Genomic DNA, 21,800 nt, shown 5'->3' with positions numbered 1-21,800 from the left:
TTAATCTTTTGCGTTTAAGAAATTCAAAATTCTTAATTTGTATTGATTTCTGTAGACTTTATTTATACTATTTTACTCAGAATCAAATTCACTAAAGTTTTTTTAAAACTTTTATGTGTTTATTACCCAATAACTAAGTTATTTTATGCCAAACATAAAAAGGTGTATTTTTTTACCTAAATCTTTTTCCCAAGATTTTTTTCTTTCAGTCAGATTTCATAAAAATAAGTAAATTTATCTCTTAATTTGGGTCCCAAGAATTACAGTCTACTGAGTGCACAGAAATTGGGTGAAATCTTTCATCAGCTGACACTAACTAACAAACCATTTCCGAACCTATATTTAAATGAACTTTCCTTTATTTTCACCAGTGGTCTTAAAAGTTTATTATAATTTTCATGAATATATCAGCCTGTATATATACAAACTAATCAACTAAGGCGTTCAAAGAAATAACTTTCTCAATAGTGCCCTTTGACACAATTTTGGTTGTTTTATTAAAAGAATTTGTCAACACAGGATGATTGATTTTTCTTCAACTGACTACTGAACTTTAAAGAGCATTTCAAAATGCCAGCCAAATTTAGAAAATTCCTTCCTATGGGTGCTCTATACCCAACCAGACTGTCTCTTCATGAATCAGTGCTTTGAATCTATTACAATTGTATCAGAAAATCTTGTATCTGAACATGAGCTACAACTTTCTGAACACATTGATGGCTACACCTGCCATTCAGCAACAGTGGTGTAAGAGTGAGAGTCCACTAGCATAAAAGGGAATGCTACAACACTTTTGTATAGAACTATTATTGACTTACTTTGATAATATTAAGGCTCCAATTTTGGTACATCAATTATAAACTAATCATACTATTTAACGGCTTAAAGTAAAGGTACTTTGATGACTGTTGGCTACATGATATAATGAAGTGTGTGTGTAGTTATTCTTGTACTTTATTCTCCTAAATTTGTCATCCAACAACATCCATATCCCATTTGGAATGCATTAATTTCTTATTAAAATATAGAACTTTAATTAGTATAATAGACTTTTAACCCAATCAGTAATTATTCATGATACATTCATTCACTGTTCACTATCACTTTTGCCTCTAGCATTCTAATTCTGAAAATGTATAGTTGAAAAAAACAGCTTTGTATGCTATGATCTACAACAAATGAATTCCTGTTTTTCAGTGAACTATTTTATTTACTTTTCTGTAAAATATGTAAATAAAATGCAAAATATACTCACAAATTTAAGCATATTCCAATCAAATACATAATCATATGTGAAACCTTGACGAATGAATATAGCTCGAAATAGATGCCTTAAATATGAATAATCTGGACGCTCCTCAAAACGTAACATTCTACAATAGTTTAAATATGCTGGGAATTCAGCTGAAACAAACAATAAAAAAAAAAATTATAACACTAATTTTTATCAAATCAGTCAAAGTATAGATATCCTTTTAAATTTGTTATCATCCAACAACAATCAATATCTAACAAATTTACTTTAAAATTAGTAACCTGAATGATAAGATTATTAGTTACCTGAATAATAAAATAGAAATCGACTCAGAATTATCTCCCATTCTTGTTTTATTATGTTTAATATATCACTTTCTAGACAATGCTAAATAACAGCCAAAAAAATGTGTAATAACTTGCTTTTAAACTCTAACAAAATCTTTACAAAGCTAACTATGAAGATCTTTTTTCATATTAATTAAATACATACAAAAATTATATCTTATCTCACAAGGGAGTTATAATATCACCTCCAAAAAGGTCTGTTGGGCAGCTTTTTTACAAACTAACGACCAGGTGTAAATGATTTTTTTTACTATTAAAAGCATATTTCATTATGATAATAATGAACCAAATTTGTGAAATATAACTGTTCAAGTCCACACAATAAGAATATAACCTTCTCACATAGTATTGGCTTTCATCAGATATTTTTTTGTTCATATTATATGGACATGAGCAGTTATATTTTACAAATTTGATTTATTGATATTGATTAATGTGATGGAATATGATGCTTTGTGAATTTAAAAATCCTACATGTAATATATCATTTTTTTTTACTGTAAATAAATATATATATATCAAATTTTTAAATTTACAAACATCAATTTCATCATACTATATATATATATATATATATATATATAAATACATGGATCTAGTAAAAAAAAAAGCTGTGGACAGAATGGAACCAGCTGGTTCAAAACACTCTTTAGACTGGATTCTTCATCTGTTTTGTAGTCCAATGGACTGAATACCTTTCTCTCTGTCTACTATTTCATTTTCATACTTCTTTCCTGCCACATTTAGAAGGTTTGATGTTCTCCAGACTGACCTACACGGCGAATACAAGATGTTTCCTTCAGTTCCCAAAAACTGAAGAAGGATCCTGGAGTTTCCTTTGTTACTTGATTTTATTTCATTTATCACTCAGACTTAACTCCTACAGATAGCCATAAAGTAAAATCCATTATTTTTCAGTCAAAAAAATAATAAACAGATAAAAATTTAATTATCTAGATAAGACTAAATTTTATATAGATAAATTTTTATATAGATAAAAATTCATAAATAGATAAAAATAAATAAGCAATATGAAATTTACAATTTAAATACAATGAAATTATTTAAAAAAAATTAATTATACAACAATAATAAAAGAAGAGAAAAATGATATCCCATATAAAGGAATCCTTGTATCCTAACACGACCAAATTGATTGGCAGATACTTAACACAATACATGCTATCACAGCAAACAATTCATTGTATACTGCAGTTCAGTAAAGAGCTTGTCTTGTAAAACATACTTATGCGTTCTCTTATCCCTCAAATGGTACTGCAGACCCAAATTAAAAAGATTCATTGAATAAGGTGGCTGTGCATCTTCTAACAAGTCTTATAAAGTTACCACCCCAAAATATTCTATTTTTTTCTTTCAATTTTTATAACTTAGTCTACTTAAAATAAGGAGTAAGACATTTGAATGGTTTGTTAGGAAAGGACTGCTTGTAGACCTTTTAGGGATTCTGTTCTGTTACCTGCTTGGCCATGGCATTGGAGTACTTTTTGAATAAAGCCAACCCTTTTAATATTACTCTACAAATCACATATGCAAACAACACAATCAAAAACAGTAACTTTTAAAAAGCTTGCATCAAAACTATAAACAAAACCCTCCATTTATTTAACTTCCTTTTATCATAACTACTTCTTTTTCTCAAGTTTTCAGGGTTTAGATGGAAAGACATTTAGCAGAATTTTTATGCCCTGTTATCAACTTACTAAGGGATCGGCTTAGAAAAATGAAAACTACAGGCAAGTAATAACATATGCATACACTAGGTCGGCCTTTTTTTTCTTTTTTTATGAAAAATTAATAAAAAGACAAATAATGTTATCAGTTATTATTACCTGGATATCCTTTACACAATTCTTCTATTGGTGTTGACATTTTCTTTTCACTAATTCTTTCATATTTCTGCCGTTTAGTAGCTGCTTTTAACCCTTGCCAAGGTAATGAACCTCGATTAAAATACATTAAAACATAACCTAATGATTCTAAATCATCCCTTCTACTTTGTTCTGTAAAAACAACAAAAACAAATAATTCATGACTAATTCAATCAATTTTGTTATGTAAACTCAACAATAACAATTTAGTTATCAATATCAAAGAGTTCCTCTGAAAATAACAACTCTAGTACAACATACATAGAGTTAACCAAAACACACATTTAAGATGACAATCAAATTTATTGCTTTACTTTGTAAACACACATGGTGTGTTTACAAAGTAAAGCAATACCTTTTTCACTTATTTTAGCAGAACTTTTTCACTTATTATTAATTAAAAATTATATCAATTATTTATCAAAACTTTACTATATAAAATAATACTCTTTGCATGTTACTTCATAAATATGTACAAATTCATACCATGTAATTTAATACTAATATGTTACATAAAGAAAATTTATTGAAAGAAAAATTTAATCAATTATTTAAAAAAAATTATATAACTTAAAAGTTCAAATTATTTCAGATAGAACAGGAGTTAAAAAAAAAAATATACATTTTAAAATCCCGATCTACCCTGATAAATAGCCTACCACCCATCCCGTCTCTTTGATCTCTTATTTCCTATTACTTATTCTGTGACTGCTAGTTTTTCTGTACTATGTTCTCCTTTGTGAGGATACCAGTACCTGAAGAGAGAAAATCCTTGGTGCCTGGTAGAGGAGGGGGTCTGTCTGTGGACCAATTTAAGGAACTATGTTATCTGTCTGGAGTTTGCGCACAATATATCTAACTGCTGATTGCTAAACTCTTATCAAGTAAAACCAGGCTTCCTAATTTTCCTTTCCAACAATCTAACACCTTTTTTTATCCTTCAGGACCACTGTTAGGTAGTGCTCCAGAGGACGAGATGAAATGACAATTTTGTAGCATGTGAAAATGCCATGCCTGACCAGAATTCAACCCAGGACCTCCGGATAAAAGGCCGAGACAGTACCACTTGCATCATAGAGGCCAGCTATCTAACAACACCTAAACTTGTTCAAAATACAAAAAGAATAGAGAAAAATCTAATAACATCTAAACTTGTTCAAAATATAACTAAGGATACAAAAAGCATACAGACTAAGCTTATAAAAAATATAATTTTGTATTAAATCCAGTGTCTTTATTAATCCCTTTAGGGTAAGACTATTTTATATAAAATACTAAATATCTAAAAGGTCAAGTTGCTTTTTACGAAAAATTTAATTTTTTACATATTTCTAATTTAATTTTCATTCCAAAATTACTTTTTTGAAGAAAGAAAAAATGAGTTATAGCACTATTTTTTTTTTGTCTCAGATTCACATCTGGAATTTCAGTATCAGGGGCCATTGGGCCATACCTCATTCAATGCTGTGAAGCATTTAAGACAGTACATACAATCCTGCACGTATCTAAAATTACAGATTTTTGGGCTTTTGGAATTATGACTTAGGATCCAGGCCAACCTTTTCTATGTATTTCTTTAAATTTTTGTTAATTAATCTGTTTGCTGTTATCACAATAGGAATAACTTCTATCGAGTTCAGTATATACATTTCTTTACATTCTATTGCCAGAGGGTTGTATTTGGTTATTTAACGTGTTTCAGCCTTATTAATATTGTGATCTGATGGTGAGTGACATCAATGAGAAGAGCAGTTTTTTCTGTAATGTTGTGTAGAACCATGTTTGGCCTATTTGCAGCAACAAATTTGTCAGTATGTATGAATAGATCATAATACAGTCTATAATGCTCATTTTCCAATGTAGGTTTGGTCTTATATTCATAATAAGGACAATGCTCCCTGTCATCTACAAGTCCTAATTTTAATGCCAATGCCTGATGAACAATGTTTACTGTAAGATTGATGCAGATATTCCTTGTTAGCAAAGTTGGAGCATCCAGTTATCAAATGATCAATTGTTTCTGATGATTGATGGCATACTCTGCACTCATCACTGATGTCCTGATTTTCTTTGAACTATTTGTAATTGTTTGTCGCAATGACCTAGTCCTAGATGGCATGGATAAACACCTCAGTTTCTCCAAATAGAGACCCATCCTTTAGCCAACATGAAGATGTGGTCCTTATCAACATTTTCAAGAGAATGGGGAAATCTACCGTGAAGTGCCTTAGATTTCCATGCTTGGATCCTATCATTGGTTGTAATGACATTTGGGTAGAAATTGTCAATTCTGTTTTAGAGGGGAGTAGCCTTTGTCAGATGTAACTATTGCTTTGTGCATTGACAATGTTTCAGAAGTGTAGAGAAAATATCTCTTCATTGATGCAATCTGTCTGTTACAAAGCGACTTCAGATCAAGGAGGCTTCTACCAACTTCTTACGAGATATACAAATGTTCTACTGCGGATTTAGGGTGATGCATCCTGTATTTTGTTAATGTTGTGGGAACCAAGGTGTTCAGGTTTTCAAGATCTGTCTGGGAACAATGAACAACTCCAAATGAGTATGTAAGAACTGACACACACCCAAGAGTTAATGACTTTCATTTTGTTTTTTATTATTATTTTAGCTAATTATAAGACGACGAAAAAAAAATTATCAAGTTACATTGTTAACCCTTTAAGTGCAAACTTTTTTATGTTTACCTTGTAAAATTTCCAGGAGTATTTTTATATGAAATACATGCTTAGTCAAGAATAATCATACCTTGAGTAAATTTTAGGATATGATTAAACTTCATATTAATTTATTCAGAATAGATCAACAAATTAAAGATTTATGAAATCAGTCAATAATCAAAATTCAACAAATTTACTTTAAAATTAGTAATCTGAATGATTGTTTAATAAAGTAGAAACTGACTTAGAATTCTCTCCCATTCTTGTTTTATTATGTTTAATACATCACTTTCTTGACAATGTTAAATAACAGCCAAAATTTATAAAATTTTTAATAACTCACTTTTAAACTCTTCCAAAGCCAATTATGTAGATCTTTTTTCATATTAATTATATACTCCTTACAAAGATTACATCTAATCATACAAAGGAGTTATAATACCACCTCCAAAAAAGAGGACATGCAACTATTTTCAAAGAAAAATTTATAAAAAATTAAAAATATTTTACTTATGGAAAAATTAGTTTTTTTTTCATTTTCAGCCCCTTCAGGGCGATAGAAAAAAATTATTTACACATTATCAACAGTCCGCTAGGAAAAAATATGTTTTTTACTTACACCCAATTTTTCAGTTTGATATATATTATAAATAAACTGTTTAAAATTTTTTTTAAATCCTAAACAAAACACTCAATTAACGATCTGAAGTGCAGAGATTTTGCAAATTTTCTAAAGTTCATATGAATGCACTATTTAACTGAATTCTATTGTCCTGTCTTACCTCTGAATAAATTATATTGTTTTTATATAAATAGAATGTACAGTTAAAAATAAACAGAACACAAATGACACCACGACTATAAACAACCAAGTAAAGTCAACACAACAGGTTGGCCAACATGGGATTTAATTATGTTTTATTTAACTAAACTGAGTATATATATGCTTTTGAAATTAAATTTATCTTTAACAGAAAATATTTTCCTGTAACATAAGATATTTCTAAACAGTCAGTTTATATTTTTAATTTAACAAAAGGACGTTGGCAATTTTCGTATAATTTACAGACGTTCATTTGATCAGATGTTGACACTAAAAATGTTAATATTTTCAGAAGCAATTGCCTACTAACTGCACCAGTGTGATCTAGGTAAGTGTTGGCTGGTAGGTCATATAAAAAAAATAAAAAACCTAAGAGAATAAAAACATGTATTACTCATTACATATTCATAAACCCATTTTATTTTTTATATAGCCATCATTGTTTTCTAAGCATTTCTGGTATCTAGAACAAGCTTTGTAACACCTTGTTCTTAAAAGTCTACTAAGATTTCAGCCAGTTCAAAATGCTGTTTTCAACTCACCAGTGTACTGAAACCATTTAGTTCTAAATTACATGCCTATCCTGAAAGTGTTTTACAACATACCTTGTGATTGTTACAACTACACAAAATATGCCCAGTCAGATACCTTTTTGTCCCAGAAACAGCCACCATGATTTTCCAAGCTTACCGAGTTTGGTTGAATATTTTTGGCTTGAGTGAGTTTGAATGGCAGCACTGCACTGCACTGCACAGCATGAGCTGTTGTTTGCACATAAAAATTGTTGAGTGCAAGGTTTTTTGTTATACAAATACTCAATATAATTAAGCTGATGTGAGAAATATACCACAAATGAAAAAATATGGTTATCCATATCAACACTTTGTTATGATATTACTTGGCATTAGTTGATAACTGAATACCAATCAAATCCTGAAAAACGTTTATTCAGTTTGTAAAACAGTAACTTTATATTATTTTTTTACAATTAATGTAAAAATCTTTATTTGTGTCTTTAATCACTATAAAAATTTTTTCTGCATTAAAAACCAAAAATCTTTTAGTCTCATAAATTTCTCTTGTAAATAACTCTTACTCTGTTAATGTTATTACCAATAAAACCTAGAAGCACCTAATAGTTCTAGGTAAATTCTAAAAGTAAGTTTTTTTATGTCTTTTTACCTTCATTGCCCTTTAAAATGGTGCATCATAACCCTACCATTCCATTTAAAATTTTTAAGTTGTCCTCCCATGAGTGCTTAGGACAGTGGTTCCCAACCTTTTTTAACCACTAACAAACTTACCTACAATATCACAACACATTTGTTTTTTATTAATAATGATAACGATAATAATAGTATGTAGTATTTAATTCTAAGTATCAGATATCCAGAGCACGTAGATCGGTGTTAACATGCAAGTGGGCACATTCCTCTAAATACAAGCAGCATGTCGAATGGCGTCAGAGAAATACAGAGGTAAGAAGTGCCTGTAATACTGACCTACCTATACCAGTAGTCTGATTAAAAAAATATATTATTGTTTTTCTAAAAACTCATCCCTAAAATTAACGTGAAGTCTGCGTTCGCCATGTTCCACAAAGTTCGTCAACATGTTGCCTTGTGGTTGACAGGCCAACATGCAATATCATCTTCAAAATGTACCAGTCAATTCCTCTGTTCAGATTTCATTATCTTCACTGTGGAAAATGCTGATTCACACAAGAACGATGTTGAAAACAACAGTAAAACATTTATGGCCCTCTTTGTAGTTACAGGATACTGACCATCATGCATAAATTCAAAAAGGACTATACTGAGGTATCTAGAAATTTTGTTTTCATGGTAGAATGGCATGACAAGTTTAACAATTAATTTTTTACTGACTGTTAGGTAAGTGGCATTTTGTGTACATTGATCACATTAGATGTATCAAAAGGAGAAATTTCTTATTCTAACTTTGAAACATACAAGGTAGGCAAGTATTTTGTTACTGAAATTTGTAACACATTTAAATGTTCTTTTATTAAATTATTCAGGCATTCTTTCTTACTTTGTGTAAGCTGATTTTCAAAACTTTTCTCTCAGACTTGAAAAATTCCTAGTGTTCTGAGAGGATCTGATGGTCTGGATTTCGTAGTGATTAAGAAAGAGAGAAAAAAAATCAAACAGCACATCAACTATATTTAAAGTTTGTTTAATTTATAAATATACCAGAAAAGCAAGAAGATTTTATGCATCAACTGTAATAAAGGAAAACAATATGGTAAATAACATTTGTGTTACAAGAACAGAAGACTTAACTGAGAATAATTGAATAAACATTACATTCACAAGATAAAAAAAAACAAGAATTCAAACACATAATTAACTTACAGTATGAAAACACATAGCACGACCAGTCTTACCGAGCACAACATTTCACTTAAAAAATAATCTAATTCTAGCTTTTCCGACAATACAGAAACAGCCGTGAGCAGGAAGTAAAAATTAAATAAAGTCTTTAGATAACTTAAATCACGTAAAGAGCTTGAAGCGACGATTTATTGACAACAAAAGAACAATGTACACAGCACCGAAGCTAACACACCCAACGCACACAGAGAACAGACCGACAAACAGCTGACAGCATTCGCACACAGGTCAGAATTGTAATAATAAACAACCTTGGGTTATGTTGTTTATAACACCATTCATTGATTTGTTGACAAACCCTAGCCCATTATTGCGAAATCAGCAAAACTGTGGTTTCTCGAACAACGTTGTGTCTGCTACCTTGACCAAAAACTGAACACCTAGGCTGAGGGATAAATCTTACAACGTAACAGTTTGTTACCAAGTGGAAAGAGTAAACTAAGCATTGCTGCAAGTGTTCACCTTCACTCAAAATTATCAGCAGGAAGAAAAATTAAACTCAGCATTGTTGTATGTATTGACTGTTTCAGAATTCAGTCTGTTTCAGAATAAATTTTACTCTATTAAAGATTTTATTTTAAATGTAAATTACACTGTTCAGAGAGACTTTCTGAATGGCATAAAATTTATTTTTAAATTCTAAACTTTTACAACACCCACAGGGACTGAGTCACACCAGTGTGTCACGACACTGGTTTGGAACCACTGGCTTAGGGTATGGTGGTCTTATAGTGAAAAAATCATTTTGAGGTTGTTGATTTTATTTTTCTATGTTTAACAGTTGTAAAGTTATTTAAGGGTCACCATATTTTATGAACATTTTATTTTGTGTGAGTGTGTTAGTTTTTGTGTGTGTGGGGGGGACTCCCCCCCCACACACACACATGTACACTCGTACATGCATGCACGCGTGTCATGTTAATCATATTGTTGTACTTACTTCAATATAACAATAAAATCATATTGTTGTATTTACTTTAATACTTCTTTACATCAATGGGTGTTGTGAATTTTTGTCTATAGTGATACAACTGGTTTTTATAATACTAGTGCATATTGTGTTATCTATAAAAAAAGATTTTTACATTAACAAATTTTTCTATTGCTTTCTTATTCAATTATGAATTTTTAGTTTATCATTGTACATTTGTAAATTGTTTAACATTACTAAGTCTACTACCTATGATTGGATTATAGATTACTAATATCTACCAACGTTTTTAATAAGTATTACATACAGGAAGATGAAGTTACCTGCATATGTAGTAATTTATATACTAAATGAATATTTAGTATTGGATATAAAGATATTTCCTGCATTTACACATTGTGATAGTTTATTAAATATAATTAAATTATAAAGCGATGGAAATAAGGACAAGTGAAGGGAAAACATAATCGATAAAATAATATAAATAAATGTTTTAATTAGTACTCACCGATTCCAAGATGTGTATTGATACTGGCATATCGTGCTGTACCCGTAAGGTTTTTATTTTCTCTATACTCAATGTGTGAATGTGTCCTTGCATCTCGATATTTTTTAGCTAAACCAAAGTCAATTATATAAACTAAATTACCTCTTTTACCAAGACCCATAAGGAAATTATCAGGTTTTATGTCACGATGAATAAAACTTCGACTATGAATATAATCTACTCTAGTTATCTGAAAATAAAAAAATATCAAATTATTAATTGTATGTATGTGCACAAATATGCATAATGTTACACTTTCTAATTATCTATTAGAATTGAGAATCCACAGGAAATCACACTACAAAAGTATTTAAAATCTTACCGCACTGCTTTAATCAATGAATATATAAATAAGTAATAGTAGATGGTTCTGGATACAGCTAATTATACTGCTTTAGAGTTTATAATGGAACTGTGTCTTTACAGATTGTCATATTTGTAATTGTGTTATTATGTAATTTGATTATTTTAAATAACAAGTAATACGAAAAATTTAAGTTACTTATTTTCTGAACTTCACTTTCTTATTCATCGAACAACAAACTGCTTCGTTAAACCCGACATTACAGTAAATAACATTATCAGTAATCACAACGTTCTGTCAATGACCATTACCATGTAACTTCTGTGGTATTATTATTTCAGATTGTTTTTTTTTGTTTTTTTAAATTAAGCACTATACAGAACATGGCATGTAATTTTTTTCACCGATTAATTAAGATATTTAAAAAAGTAACTAAGCTAAATAAACTATGTCAAATGACAAGTACTTTTTAAAATCAGAAAATCTAACAGTTATAGTCACTTACACTGTTACTAATGATATGATGTAGAATACAATGTAGGGTCAATCCATTTAAAGTGTCCCAAAAGAAAACATAAGCTGGTTGCTTGACCAATTAAAAAAAAAAATGAAACTTATCCAGTTGCTTCCTATATGAATCAGGACCTTAACACTAGAGAGGTTTGGACCAAATCCTGACTACAAGACAGGTTTGGCAAATAATTCTCCAATTGATTACATCAAATGTAGAATCCGTAGCTCTATTTCAGATCCTGCTCTTTTCGTAATGTTTATAAATGATTTTCCTTTGATATAAAATAATGTTCCATGGTGCTGCTGATGGTTAACATTTTTTTAGTGAATTAGCATTTTTATTTCCTGTATTTGATTTTTTTTAACTATGGTAAACTAGAATATTAGAGATTTCTGTCATTTTAAAAAGTTTTTACCTTCTGTATTCTTAATAGATCACAGCTGATAATGGTATGCTTCTAAAAACAATGAATATATTATTTCCATCAACACTAGTAACTGAATTTGAACTGTTAGGGAAAAATTTTCTTCACTTCTTTAAAGGCAACGTTAACAATGCCCAGTAGTTATATTTTTTAATTCTTCATTGGCTTTTGTTTCAATTGGATCTACATTAATTGAACAATTACAATTACTTTTTTTTTCATCAAACAGCTAGCCATTAAACGTAACTTACAACTTAATAATACAATGTTAAACCTCTACAAACCTTGGACATAAAGAACAGCAACAGATTATATAAATGAACATTAAAAAAACCATTCTAGTTGTAATGAAGCAGGTAAATAGAATTGAAATTTAACCACAAATAGATTGACAAACATGTTTTAATTTTTCTTTATGCTAGAATATGTACAGAACTAGGCACCTGACAAAATTTGAGGGGAAAAGAAATTGATCGGTGAAGACAAGTGATTCACTTCAATAAAAAATGTAATTACCACTTAGAAGTATTTAATGAAACAAAAGATCTAAAGGATGAATTTTTGTATTTGTTGTGCTTGCAAACATACACATGTAGAAGTAATAATTTATGTGGGTTAGTGATGCACATTTCTTGAACGATGTAAAGGTTACACTTCACGTATGTTCAAAAACTTAACACATATTTCTTGTTATCACCTAATGTAATTTTCATAGTGGCAATATTACAACCAATTTTCTAAGTGAATTTAATGATTTAAATTTCCTGATTTTCATGACCCTGTTTTAGTAAATACAGCAGCATTATTTTTAGCACAAATTCAGGACAAAGGAACTTATTTTTTATAGACCAAATTACTTTTCCAATCATCGAAACTCATTAAACTGCTTCCGGAAAAAAAAATCAGTAGGTATTTTGCCTACACCTGAGCAACATTATTTTTTAGGCAAAGAAAATTATTAGTTATGTGGTGTATTTATTTTAAAACAAAATTTTAAAATTTAAAAAAGTAAAATTAATGTAACTTACAAGTTGGTCGGCTAGTAGAAGTACGGTTTTCAAGGAAAATCGTCGAGAACAAAAGTTAAACAGATCTTCTAACGAGGGTCCCAGGAGTTCCATAACCATAACATTATAATCACCTTCCGATCCACACCATTTTATTGTCGGTATCCCCACTGAAAAAAATCATTTTTATAGGATTCATTTCACATTACTGCGCAAAATACTTAATTTCTACTAGGTACATTGCTTATATGATCACTACACTGAATTGAAGAAAAGATTATAAACGTGAATATGCAATACAATGTAGTAATGAGGAAAACTGAATCGAATATTTTTTTTTAATTCTCTTAACTTGAATTTATACAGACAATCGAAATAAAAGTTACAATATTTTTCATATGTTGTACACCACACTAAAATAAAAACATACTTTCTTTTTATTTTTTTTTCAATGTAACTACCCAAGGAGTTATTACTGCTTGAAAAAAATTTTTAGAAAAATATAAATATAATACAATGAAAATCGGCAAACAAAAAAAAATCATAATACATACATCATGAAAAAAACCACAAAACAATATAATAGTCTACAGAGCCCTCAATCATAACAAATTATTAAATAAAACATAACTGAATATAAAATACAACCAACATAAAAAATTAGAAAAGAAATATCTTTATTCCAGGTAAGCATCCTCATTCCTATAAATCAAAAATGTGTCATAACAAAAAAAAAACTTAAATCATATAAAGTTTATTTGTTTATTCATTAATAAAATAAAAAGACTACATAAAAATGACCAATGTATAACATCGAGAAGATTAAAAAACAGTCAACAGTGTAATTGACTTTACCACAATACCTAGATAGTTCAAACATATAACAAAAAAAACATAAATAAATAAAACTAAATCAAATAAATAACAGCTGATAACCACATTTCCTATTGATGTAAGAATAAAAACAGCATAAACAGATTAACAGTAAAATAAATGCTGAACACACACGCACATGTGAAAACTCGCAAAATAATTTACCTGCCTATAAAAACTAAATAGAAAAATACTTTAAGAGTATAATTCACTTAGTTGTACACAAAATGTAATATAACAGGGTCTGGACGACAGGGGATGCCCAAATTTTAAAACAGTATGCCCAAAAAATCTGAAGCAATTATATAATTTGTAAAAAGTGAATTTCTGTTGGCTTCATTCTTGCATTCAATGGCTGTAATTTGTGTGTAGTAAGCAAATACTGACAAAAAATTAATTAAGTGCATATAATATCTATATATGGCACATACAACTCTTTGAAGACTTCTAGATAAATGACAGAAATTACATCCCAGTTTTGGTATTAAAATTCAAATGAGTAATGTATAGTCTAAATGTACTACAAGTGTGGTAGTGCGTGTATATATAGCACACTAATGAACGCGCCGAGCTGTTCTAACTACCGGATGTTTATAAAAAAATATCGTTGTTTATAATCAGCTTCAAAATTGCAGTATAAATTCTCTTATTCCATACTAGATATTTTTAATTTTCTTTTAACTGTAGTTCTGTGTTTCAATACTTTTTTTATGTGTGCGTGCGTGAGTGTATTCAGTTATTGTGTGATTATTACTGATTATTGTGAGATTTGATAGTGTGATTAGCCTATATATGTGTGTATTCGAATAGTTTATTGATATGACTTATAATTCAGGAACATCTTTTAATAAGCATAGAAAAGGGAAAGATTTGCAAAGTGGTGAAAAAAAAAATCTAAATGTATTCAATCAACTGCTGGAGAAAAATCTTACATTAGTTAAAAAGGAGATAGTGAAACTTGCTTCCGAATTACTGGTGTGTCAGTTAATAGTATTAATAGATTACGGACTGAAATAAATAGGAAAGGAAAGGTAGAAACTCCTGTTAAAAATAGAAAATGTGAAAAACCTGTTCAAGGAAAATGGGGATGAATTTGACAAAAATGTAATAAAAATTACTGTACATAATTTCTTTTATCAAAATGAAATAACCTTAAAAAAATTGTTGGCTGTGATAAACTCTGTCAAGAGTTTACTAAAGATTGGACTCACTAGTTTATACAAATTACTGTTGTCGATCAATTTTTAATTTATTAAAAGAAATAACGTGTAATTGTTGATCAAGAGGAGATCATAATTTGGTGGCATAATTATTTTAAAAAAATAGCAAATTATAGAAAAGCGGGTAGAAATATATTTTATTTGGATGAGACGTGGGTAAATGAAGGCCACACCACTTCTAGAATTTGGTGTGATACGACAGTTACATTAGTAAAAACAGCATTTCTGCCAAGATTAAGCAGAGGTTGCAACCTCCAAAAAATAAAGGAAAGCGATTAACTGTGGTACATATTGGCAATGAGAAGGGATTTTAAGATGGGGGATTACACTTTGAATCCAAAAAAATCAGGAGACTAGCACGATAACACGAATGGAGATATTATTATAGGAAGTGATTTGAAAAAGTATTGTCATTACCTAAAAATAGTACTGTTGTAATGGACAATGCTCCGTACCATAGTGTAAAACTGGAAAATATTCCAAACAGTTCATAGAGGAAATAAGAAATTGCTTTATGGTTTTGATCAAAAAAATCCACTTTGAAGAAACAGTTTAAAAGCAGAACTCCTTGAACATGTAAAACACAATCGTGACAAATTTAATAAATTTTTAATCTATGTTTGGCTGAAACAAAAGGTCATACAGTGTTAAGGTTCCCCATCATCACTATAACCTTAATCCAATTGAATTAGTGTGGAGTCAAGTAAAAGGTTATGTTGACGAAATAATAATTCATATAAAATGAAAAACATTAAAATCCTGCTTGAAAAAGGCGTGAACAAGTTATCAACTGATAAGTGGAAACAGTGCGTGAAGCACGTTACAGAAGAAAAGAAAATGTGGGACTTAGATAATTTTCTCGATGTTTTGGTTGATGAACTAATAATTAATATTAGAGATGATTCGTCATCAACGCCAACTTCTGGAATTGATGGACAATTTGATATAATAAGGGAATCCAGTGTTGGACACTGACAGAGAATACAATAAGCAATTTTCTTAATGTTTCGAAGTGGTAAGGTTCAAGTTATATATTTTAACTATTAAATTATTTTTAATAATATGGTAGTTATTGTTTGGAATATTATTGATTTAGTAGGTTTTATCATATTAAAAATTTTGTGAGGAATTACAAAAAATTGTAAGTTTAGTATGCATTATTTTTTAGGCACACTGTTCCACAACACTGTCGTCTGCAGTGTGTTTATGTGATATCTCCTTAGAATGAACAGAGAGTAGATCTATCATTGAACACATCATTTGGATCGATTAGATGGGGAATGTTATTTTTGTAGCAATTCCATCAGATAGGTAAAAGAGTATTTGAAATGTAGCAGATTCAAAATAGAAAATCAACTGATAGCTAATTACAGATGAAAACTATATTGCAAATATTGAATGTAAAGATAAACATACAATATTTTGATACAAAAGAGAGTTCATCTGACTCAAATACTTAGAAATACAACACAATGAAAATACACAAGAAAACAGATATCAATTGAGATCAGATTTTTTTATTGAGCATTATCCAGCGGAGAGGACATAGCATTCATAAATTTAACACAATTATTATTAAATCACAGTGATCTTAACAAGGTAAACAATAGGCCTACTGTATATGATAAAATGAGTCTAATAGATTAAGATGGCTGTTACACCAATTGCCATAAGCCAGCAACTCCTGAATACATTAACACTACTATGAAGATAGAACATCAGTTATATTTGTTCAACCTGCCTTCTTAATATATTTTTAACTGCTCAGGACCTTACTCAGAACAAATATAAAATCATACTATTCCTGTAGAATAAAAGCACTAATTTTTTTATAACCCATCAATATATTTTTGTAATTTTTATTTTGCCTATTAAAATAATAAATTTACATTGTTAAAGTATTTTCTGACATTCCTTTATACATATTTTATATATCAAAATCATTTAATTTCAAACACAGAAGAAAGGATTAAGAATTAATTTCATCTAATCATCCATCATCAAAACATTTTAATTCATAAATTTGCTTTTATATATATATATATATATAAAACACATCTGTATCTATTAAGCAATTTTTCCTGACTGACTGATTCATTGACGCCCAACAAAAACTACTGAATATAAATTAATGAAAAATCTTATATATGTTCTTCTAACATTGAACTCTAAGAACTAAGTGAACACTAAGAAAAGAATTTTTGAAATTCTGAGTTTAAAGGATTAAAATGAGTAACAATGAAATTTACTATGTTTTTAATTTATCTGTAACAAATGAAGGTATCAATTTGTTACAATCTTAACTAGGTAAACGATAGGCTTAATGTATACAATAAAATGAGTCTGATAGATTATAATGGCTGTTACACGAACTACCATAAAGCAGCAACTCCTGAATACATTAGCACTACTATGAAGAAAGAACATCACACCTATGTTTGTTAAACCTGCCTTCCTAATATACCAGGAGAGTAGATGAAAAAAATAACCTTTTTTTTTTGTATATGTAATCTTCATACAACTAAAAATCAATTTCTAGATTTTTTTTGAAATTCGACCTTGAATGGGGTGAAAAATGGTAAAAACAATTTTGAACACTGATTACAAATTTTCCCCATTTAAAATTATACTAAACAAGATATTCACTAGTTTTGGACTCACAAATACTCTTCAGATATAAATATCTAAAATCAATTTTGGGTTTTTTTAATTTTAATATTTTAAGGAATAAAAAAATAAAAATTTTTTTTAGATTTTTGGAATTTTATGCTACCATTATTGCATTATTAATCAATATTTATGAAATTTGGCAACACTGTTACGGTAATTTATGTTTGTAATTCTGATCGTGTACTTTGTAAGCAAAGCAGCAATAGAAAATGTAAAAACCAATTAATGGTCCTGTATTCTCAAACTGTTCCTCTGAAGAAATTGTAATACACTAATAGTTTTTATAAATTGAACAGGCTTTAATTTTCATTTATCATTATTATTCTCACAAGAATAGTTTAACAAATACAGGGAGGTTCAGCACGGAAGAACCCCCTGACAGCAAGGGTTCACTCACCCTGAACAGCTAAATATCCCCTGACCTTGATGGAAAATGCAAGCTTCTATATAGTATGAGCAAAGTCGTGACAAAGGATATATATATATATATATATATATATATATATATATATATATATATATAATTCCATAAAAGAAGATATAATAATTTATGATCTAGTGTTTTGTGTAATAGTTAAGTTCTGTTACAGTCACTAAATACAATATAAAACTAATTGATCAACATCATTCCATAAAAAGAGAATTATGAAAGATTAAATACTGTAATCAAAGTATATTAATGTATGATTGATGGTCTCACTTTTGTTAATATTATTAGACACCAAAACATTTAGAGAAACAAGACAAATTAGACTTCACAAAGATAATTTTATGAGCAGAAAACTGATAATTTATCTGAATAAATATTTATTTATTTATGTAACTGATAATTTAGAATAAGGATGGCACAACATACTAAAACTATCTAAAAAATTTAACAACTGTCAAAAAAGTGAGGATAAAAACATACAGTTAACAAATAAAACTGTAAAAATAGAACACTGATATGACCAATGCACAACTTTCAGCTAACTAAAAGAAAAAAGTATGATTTCTTAACTACTTTTCTCCAAATGAGTTTTTTTTTATTAATTATTATTTTAAGAACAAAAAGTAATATACTCATCTCAAAAAGTTCAACAACAAAATATACAAAAACATAAAAATCAATTTCCAATCTGAACCACAATAAAATAAATTAATTAATGAACCATACATAACCAATAATAACACTACTATTATTAATAGTGTTTCTATTAGCTGGGTAATCTGGTACAGGAGGCAAATTTAACCCACAAATGAGAAAAAATAAAGTTCAATAAATAATTTTTGTTTGATTTGATCCCCTTGTCCAAATGACACTTTTATCATCAAAATTGCACTGTATTTTGGATATAATTACAGCTTAAAAATCAATTTTTTAGTAAAATATTTCTTGATCACAGATGACCCCTTGACCAAATGATGTTTTACCAAAATTTTACTACATTTAGAGTATAATTCATTAAAAAAAAACCAAAATTTTTAAAGTTTGAATCCCACCTGACTCTCTTACATGATAATTACCTCATAAAGTTTTTAATAACAGGCAAAACTTGAAAAACAGACTGAATATCAGAAATTATTAAAAAAAAATAACTTAAAAAATTATTAAAAAATAAGAGACAGATAATGGAAAAAATTTAAGAGTTCAAAAAGTACACACATATTTTTATTATTAGTTTTAAAGCTCAATAACCAAACACAAAGTTTTAGACCATATGTAAATATAAATCTCTGATTTTGGTATTTCTTACACTTATAAATGAAAAATGTTTCAGATATGAGAGTTTGAAAAAGTTTATCTGAATATCAGTCAATATTTCATAGAATGTGAATTGTAATTAGTATTATGCATGAAAGCACTTTTATGATGTGTTTCTAGTGCCACCTAGATTTTGTTAAATGGACTTCATGGTTCTTCGACGGCGCGCCTGTGCTACTCACAGACTATATCAACAGGCAGCTTGGAGAAGGGTAGTTGATGACAAAACTGCAGCCCATTTGAGGTATGTGGACGCAAGAAATAGGTACTGCTTCTAAATAAAGATAGAAAAGAGCAGGACTTAGAAAGAGCTGGAAAAGGAAGTAGATAATGACCCTTGAGGAAAAGGTTACAGAGGGGCCACCAAGCAAGTTCGGGTGCTGCTTACCGGTGCTTTCAGAGGAGAAGGTATGGACTTGTGTGGTGACCCTGTATCCAGTCTATCCAGCCCTGCTACGGAACATGGTGGAAGTGAAAGTAATAAAGCCTTTCCAGATGGAGGAACTACTAGCGTTAGGGCGGCAAATAAGGTTGAGAAAGAGTCCAGGGCTGAACGGACTACCAGTGGAAGTAGTTAAGATTATGCTGGAGGTGGTTCCAGTGGCAGTGCTAGATATCATGAATGCCAATTTTGTTCAGTGGGCAAATCGCTCCTTCCTGGAAGGAGGAGAGCTTAGTATTGCTTCATAAACTGGACACACCTGATGAACCTGAAATCCAATAGGACCATCTCATTAACAATTTTGGTAAATTACTAGAGGATGCTGGTGAGATGCATACTAGAGAACATCGGGTCAACAGTAGGATTTTACGAAAATCAGTTCGGCTTTCAGGAAAAGAAGTCCATGGTGCATGCAGTTAGGGTTATCATCGAACGAGCTGATTGGGTGGCAACCAACACTTGAAGGACGAAGCTGATCCCATTGCTGGTTACACTCGATGTCAAAAATGCGTTCGGTTCCCTAAAATGGTCATCAATATTACAGTTCATGACCGAGGAATACAAGGTTCATTGTAGGAGGCTTCTCCAAGACTACCTTTTTATATTTTTTTCTTGTTTAGCCTCCAGGAATCACTGTCAGGTATTACTTCAGAAGATTAATGAGGATAGTATGTATGAATGTAAGTGAAGTGTAGTCTTGTACAGTCTCAGGTAGACCATTTCTGAGATGTGTGATTAATTGAAACCCAAACAGCAAAGAATACCGGTATCCACGATCTAGTATTCAAATCTGTATAAAAGTAACTGCCTTTACTAGAATTTGAAAACTCTCCACTTCAAAATCAGCTGATTTGCGAAGATACGGTCACTACTAGACCAACCCGATGGGTTCTCCAAGACCTAGCTAATAGATTCCTAATATACACAGTAGGAGAAAGAAGGTTAAGATTCAGTATCACGAGCAGCGTACCGCAGATGTCCATCCTGGATCCCATTTTATGGAATTTGGTGTATGATGGGATGCTCAGTGCAGATTTCCCTCTGAGGAGTCACCGTTGTTGTGTTGCATTCGCCGATGACCTCGCCATGTTGGTCATGGTGAGGACGGAGGAAGATGTAACCGAGATTGCTAGAGAGGCCATTAGAACAGTGCAAGACTGATTAGAGGAGAGGGGCCTTAGATTGTGACCAAAAAAACAAGAGTTGTCACAATGATGGGAGGAGGCTTTCATCGGGTGGATCTATGGGTGGGAGAATACTGGATGGATGTTCCGAATGCTATCAAATACCTGGATATCTGGATGGACATCTGGAAGGCGTTCATCAGAACGGAAGTAATTTCAATACTATGTTTAAAAAAACTGCGATCAAGTTCAACCACACTAAATGTATGTAGTAACTCTACATTTAATTTCCATAATACACATGTTACATTGACAAGTATGAATGAATGAAATGACATTATGACATTCAGAAAAGTCCAAATATAACTTTTGAATGTCATAGTTGATTAATATATATTTCTACGGAAAAAAAAAGAAAAACAGACAAACCATACATCAGGCAAACAACAAAAGGGCATTACAGCAGCTCTTACAACAACAATTGTTAATGGAGTTGTACTTTTACTATCACCACCATGCTACTTTTACTACTATTAATAATATTATTATTGCACTACATATTTTAAAACTCATTCAAAAAAATTACTTAAGTAC

General features: G+C 30.0%; 1 protein-coding gene across 3 annotated transcripts in view; it reads right to left on the bottom strand.

The window, feature by feature from the left end:
• The window catches only part of LOC142330110 (casein kinase I-like), a 98,329-nt gene that overhangs the window by 43,853 nt on the left and 32,676 nt on the right, over window positions 1–21,800 (bottom strand). For all 3 annotated transcript variants that reach the window (XR_012757686.1, XM_075375185.1, XM_075375186.1), the window contains exons 4-7: window positions 13,155–13,303; window positions 10,846–11,074; window positions 3,453–3,623; window positions 1,256–1,404 (exon numbers count right to left, since the gene is read on the bottom strand). Coding sequence is in view for 2 of the 3 variants with exons in the window: in XM_075375185.1 (XP_075231300.1) it covers window positions 1,256–1,404; window positions 3,453–3,623; window positions 10,846–11,074; window positions 13,155–13,303 (698 nt within the window). In the remaining variant the exon portion in view is untranslated. The remainder of the gene's footprint in view (window positions 1–1,255; window positions 1,405–3,452; window positions 3,624–10,845; window positions 11,075–13,154; window positions 13,304–21,800) is intronic.

Source organism: Lycorma delicatula, chromosome 9 (genome assembly GCF_047948215.1).
Source record: "Lycorma delicatula isolate Av1 chromosome 9, ASM4794821v1, whole genome shotgun sequence".
NCBI classification, from domain to species: domain Eukaryota; kingdom Metazoa; phylum Arthropoda; class Insecta; order Hemiptera; family Fulgoridae; genus Lycorma; species Lycorma delicatula.
This window is presented reverse-complemented; position numbering and strand designations above follow the sequence as displayed.